The following is a 6,227-nucleotide window of genomic DNA, read 5'->3' as shown; positions in this document are numbered from 1 at the left end:
AGAAAGCAGCTTTGCAACTGTTATAAAATTTTTCAATATGATTGGTCTTGCCCTTAGTTCCTTATTAGATCTAAATGTATAAACCAATCATATATTCAAGAATTTTACAACGGTTGCAAAGCTGCTTTTTCTGCTGAACGCAGCCATTGAAATACCCCAAAGTAGCCAACCCAAGTTTTTAATAAATTTGAAACTGATAGCCATGTTCCGATATACATTGTCAGTACTAAAAATCTACAGGGTTGCGATCAGAATTATCATCTGGGTGCACTCAGATGTTCTTTTATCCTTGTTTAACATTCGTAAACAACAAGGATAAAACGACATCTCCGGCTGCATCCGGACAACGATTCTGAACGCAACGTAGTTTGTGTAATACGGGGTCTACAATAGAAGTCGTAGCTGTTGTAGGATCTTAAGTCGTAGAAAATTGACCAATCATTGTCGATTATTCTTCTCATATTCGATTGCGATTGATTAATTTTTTACAACTTAAGACTGTACGACCACTATGACTTCTAGTGTAGACCCCGCATTACGTTGACTTTTTAGTACTAAAAGTGTACACCGGAACACGGCTTTGTATAATAAATGTAGGGGTGATCCCGATTGACTACGGCTCGATTGGACACCACCAATCACAGCGACCGGTGCTTAGGAGCTTTGTAGTCTCAAGCGCTGTGAGTGGCTCGTGTCCAATTGAGCCGTGTCCAACTGGGTGCCAGCCGCATTATTATAGAAAATTTGTCACTTTTGGAAAAACCTATTGGGAAAAAACTCTAGGCATCTGGCTCGCTAATGCCTATTTCCACCAATGTAGATTTACTTGGGTGGCACCCAGTTGGACACGGCTCAATTGGACACGAGCCACTCACAGCGCTTGAGACTACAAAGCTCCTAAGCACCGGTCGCTGTGATTGGTTGTGTCCAATCGAGCCGTGGTCAATCGGGATCACCCCCAATGGACGACGCGACGCGTGACGCGCTCAATGGAAACTCAGCCTACGATTGCAAACCAGCCCAATTGGCTACAAGTAGCTCAATTTGGCAACACTGCGCGGCGGCGGGCGCGCCCGAACGAACGATGACCTCGATCCGGCGACCATTACCATTATTACCAACGGAGGAAATCGTTGAAATCGCTCGTTTCGACCTTCTCATCGTCGGTAGAACCTCGCTTTGAGATAGCGTCTCACTACGGACCATGCTTTACGTTTTACGACATCCCGACGATATCGATTTTACGTATACGAGCGACAAAAGCGTGATGTATACGTTACTCTGGTAGGTAGACGCGCACTCTTTCTCATTTCGTCACGCAAATTTTTTGCCTCTGCGAATGCGTCACTCGCCGCTCACGCCTGTATATTGCGACAGATTGCATTACTTTCGCTCTACTAATGTATACGTCGAATGTTTACGCGCAAAAGACTGTCGCACGATTTTTATTCACATATTCAAATTTGTATATGCGTCTTGTTAATTGAAACTGTTGAAATCAAATATCAACGACTTTGTCGGTACCGATTCTCTCCCGCCATATTTTCATTTTTTTTTTCCGAAGACGAAATAGCGAAAATTTTCGAAATGATTTTTGCCACAATAATATCGTGAAGCTTCGGAATAAAAAATGTGCTCCAATAGCAGCTTCAAATTTTGAAAGAGCATGGAGTAAGAAGTTCTAAACAAAGCGAGCCAGTCGGTTGCTTTGGCAGTCGTATTGGATGTCGCGTGCGAGTGTATCAATGTGAATACACGTAAAACGCATGTCCGTATTAAATCTACTCATTCCGACATGTAACAGGACGTCACGCATTTGAGTCTCCACGACTTCCTGCGTGACATTTACTGTGTTCAAACGGATCCTCAATATTACTATCGTGAAAAGAAAGCGGGCGATGATAAATTTTATTTTTTTAACATTAATTCGGACTCGCAAAAATTCATAAAATTTAAATTATAGTGGTATTCATGCTCGAGATTTGGACTTTTTGGTCAATATTCTAAATTTTGGCATTATCTTCCTTAGTCAGGAAATTCTCACTTTTGAGATCGGCGATATAATCTATTCTTTTTTAATTTTGTGCTTGGTTGTTTCGTCACCTTTATTTTTACTTTTTGAACATTCTGAAGATGGTTTAAAGAAAGAACCGAAATAATTGTTAATTAAAGTATTTAGTTTATGTTTTAATTTTTGCACATTTTATTTATTGTGCTATACCATCTGCGTCCTTGACTCGTATTTGCTGTTTTTTCTAATTTTATGAATTTTATTTTTGTTTTTTCATAGCTGTGTTACACTGAGAAAATGAAATTATATTAACAGAATTATTTTAATTGAAAGTAATCTTGTTAATTCAGTAATACTTAATGAAACAAATACGTCATGTTTTTGTTTTAATAAAAATATATTTTTTTTAATTAATAAAACAAATTTTACTTGTTTTATTAATAATTATTATTGAATTAACAAAATTATTTTTGATTAAAATAATATTGATGATACACTGTTATTTTTTCCGGTATACTAAAGTATCTACACTTTTTGTTTTGGAAGAATATGTTTAAAATTTTTAGCAAAAACGAGAAGAAAAATTTCTAGTACAGTCTAGACTGCATTTCATTTGCCGCTCTTGAAATCATTTAATCATTGTTTATCAAATGTTAAATAAAAATAAATTATGCTTGCGAGCACCAGATGGAATACACTCCTTGTACAGCAATAAAAAACAAATCTCTTGTATTTGAAACGCGTCACACAAAGAGGTCTTGAGAAGTTGTGAGGAGATTTGTGACAACACGCGAGAATTATCAAACAAAAATATATTGCATTTTCTCACGCACATTCTATGCTTATAATTAATATACAAAGTATAATTTTTAATTTGTAATTTATATAAAAATACCTAGAATTCGTTATCTATAATAATATATATGTAATATTGTACCGTCTGCAGCCATATAATAAATTAATTACATATAATACAAAATTATACATATATAATATCATATATATATCACGATGTTCATAAAAAAGGAATGTCTATTTCAAACAACGTGAAAATTCAGAAAAGCTATGTGAAGCTCAATCCTTGCAAAGAATCCTTTCTAAATATTACGATGTCTGGAATTTCTTGTTTCTTCCGATAGATATGTAAAGATGTGCCTCCATAAATTTATGTTTAGACCTTTTTCTTGATATGGTTTGTATATATTTTAGGATTGGCGAATAGAAGAAGTACAGTTGTAATTATTTCTTCGGGAGACGTACAGCATTTCTTAATTTTGTTAGACAGTCGTCAAGTGTAAATACGAAGCGACAAATATCCTAAGTATCTTATTGATATTCTCTGTAGTCTTCAAGTCGATATTGTGTCGATTGTCGCCAGATTTATGCCAAAAGGGCGGAAATGGAGTCGGTATTACATGCAAAATGGGCACGTCTAGAAAATAGAAAATGCACTTTACAGTAGAAATGTGTATAAATTGATTTTCTCATGAATAATAAATATTTACCTTTTTGAAAAAAGGGAATATGATCGTCTTCGATATGTGGATCGAACGAGTACGGTTGAAAATACCTTTGTTCTGGTCTATTATATGAATATGAGTCAAATTTTCTCAAGTGAGATAATTTTTTTTCAGTACTGACAAGATAAGAGTACCATTTCTCAGTGTTTTTGAAATAATTATAAAAAGTCGGATCAGGTGCGCCTAGCAAATCGAGGAGGACCAACATGTCCTGTAAAAAAGATATACAAATATTAAACAATTATAATAAGTACATGATAGTAATGAAAATATATAAATTTTAATATTTCTGAATTGACAATGTAAATACGATATATACCATTTTATCCAATTCAGATAAATCAATTCCTTCACCGTAAGCAGTCTTGTTATTATACCATTGTTTAGCTAAGTGTTTAGCACCATAAATCGAATCGTTTGGACCCCATTCCTCAAACGCTTCTTCTCCATCAAAGAAAATGAACATTAAGCTAACATCTTGCTGACAAATATAATATAAATATAAATATAAATTTTCCAAAGTTTTATACATATGAGCTGAATCTTGTGATTCTTACTTGTTTAGTCAAATATTTTCTCATGACAGTTGCCAAATTAATTAGTTGAGCGCATGGCACAGCACTGTCTGTGGCTCCAACAAAATTCCTCTCTCTCGTATACTTGGAATCATAATGGCAAGCCAGTGTCAGGTATCTTCTTGCATTAGGATTTAATTTTGCTATTATATTTTCAAACTTCAGTTCGCCGAATACAGGCGTGCGAGCTTGGAATACATCTGATTCGATCGTCCAACCCAGACCTTTCATCGATCTCTTGATATACTGAAAAAGAAATATATGTTTTTGCTGATACTGTTAAAATAGATGATACTCTGACATTGAAACATTACATTTACATAGACATTTATTGTCATGCTTTTTTCAAATAGAATTTGTCACACGATATTTATTAATGATGAGCTGACTCATATAAATGATATTCAATTTTTATCTACAGCAATTATTCAACATATAAGTTTATAAACGAAATGCAAGCTTATATTAATTTTTTAAATATAAGTAGTAAAATATTTAGCTATATATTAAGCCTTTCTCAGCTATTTTTAATTAAAAATATTCACATATTTATAAGACTTGTCACGTTTATAATTCAATATTTTTTACGTATTACTCCACGGTCGAGATGTCTCGTAGAAAATGCGAAGGAGTTAACATTCTTTTGAGGATTTTTGCGGAAAAAAATTGAAAATTTTCACTCACTCAGCTTCTTCCCATTAACTTCTTACCTCCTTCACCCTCGTATGTTCGGTAGTCCCTACGATTCTCACTATACATATGTTATCCAAAACCTCGTTCATATGAGTGATATTCGTGAGGTCGGACAACGTGACAACCTGTTCGTTCGTCAGCGATCTGGGAATGTGATGGTACTAAAAATCACGTAATAATAATAGCAATAATAATAATAATAATGACACTTGTCAAAAGTTGTGTTAGCCGATTGTAGAGCGTGACGATTGATGACAATGGAGATTAGAGAGAGAGAGAGAGAGAGAGAGAGAGAGAAGACAGAATGAAATAGAACGGTATGATGAGCGATGAACACAGCGAGATCTTCCTTCGCGAAGAAGATGAAAGCGTAACGAAAGAAGATGCAGCGTTCATTTACGTATTACGTACTTTCTCCCTTGTAAAGGGTACTCTGTTCCTCGAGCCATCTCGCTCAGCCGCATACGGCCGTAACGTGATGACAGCCAAGAAGAAGACGCATAGCGTTAACATATCCGTTCTCCGTAGTAGCCACGCGTCAACTGAGAGCAACTAAGAGCACAACGCGATGTAAAAAGGACGACACCTTTTTTTCCTTGTGGCCAAGCTCTCTGTACTTTCCATTTTTTTCTCTCTTTCTCGCACCGACGGTTTGCCATACATCTGTCTCACTTCGACAAGGGGTAATATTGTGAAGATACTTTGCGGATGCGCAGTCCAATGTCGATGAAGTGTTGATCCCACGTCGAGAATACTCGAGAGAAACTGTTCAAACGGTATAGCTACTAACATCGCGTTACGTTCGACGATAGAAGTATAACAAGTATAGTTTGTGCTGCACTGCCGACGGTGCCGAAGATTTTGCTGAACAATTTTTTCTAGTATCGAAATCCTGAAAGAACTGTGCTTTAAATTTGAAGTATATTTGTTGCATGGGAGCGATAAAATATCTTAGGACTAATTGCTGATTGCCATTATATGATATCGGTTTCTCTCATGATCAAACACAAAAAGATAAGGTGTTTAGCTGACAAGTTAAGTAATAAAGTTAAATAAAAAAAATATAATTTTACCAACAATTTTGGATCACTTATGAATATTTAATATTCATCTCTTTTTCTATAATTACAAATTTTCATTTTTACATGTAGACTTTCAACTTTAGAATCAAATTATTAATTGAATTTCCACCCTTATATGCAATAAAAAAGAGAAAGAGAGCTTGTAAATTAAATTACATGATCTTTAAATAAAACGCATTATGGTTGCATATGGAAATTTCCATCAACTTTTAATTGTTGTAATTCGATCGATGAAACCGACTGTTGGTCAAGTAACAATCGCTGCAAAATGTGCTTAGTTTTCATGTATGTACAGCCTGATATATACTTTTAACGGTGTTCATAAATCAAGATTTTTATAAATCAA

General features: G+C 35.0%; 1 protein-coding gene across 1 annotated transcript; it reads right to left on the bottom strand.

Annotated features, from left to right (window-relative positions):
* Window positions 1–2,968: 2,968 nt before the first annotated feature.
* Window positions 2,969–5,523, bottom strand: LOC108770867 (iso Glutaminyl cyclase). Its single transcript, XM_018522603.1, has 6 exons — window positions 5,211–5,523; window positions 4,817–4,960; window positions 4,089–4,352; window positions 3,851–4,012; window positions 3,517–3,742; window positions 2,969–3,443 (listed from the first exon to the last, which is right to left on the bottom strand). The coding sequence occupies exons 1-6, from the start codon at window positions 5,310–5,312 to the stop codon at window positions 3,289–3,291; spliced, it is 1,053 nt and encodes a 350-aa protein (XP_018378105.1). The 5' UTR covers window positions 5,313–5,523; the 3' UTR covers window positions 2,969–3,288.
* Window positions 5,524–6,227: the final 704 nt, after the last annotated feature.

The sequence above is a fragment of the Trachymyrmex cornetzi genome, unplaced genomic scaffold (assembly GCF_001594075.2).
Source record: "Trachymyrmex cornetzi isolate Tcor2-1 unplaced genomic scaffold, Tcor1.1 scaffold1376, whole genome shotgun sequence".
Lineage (NCBI taxonomy): Eukaryota > Metazoa > Arthropoda > Insecta > Hymenoptera > Formicidae > Trachymyrmex > Trachymyrmex cornetzi.
Note: the sequence above shows the minus strand (reverse complement) of the source record. Positions and strands in the feature narration are given on the sequence as shown.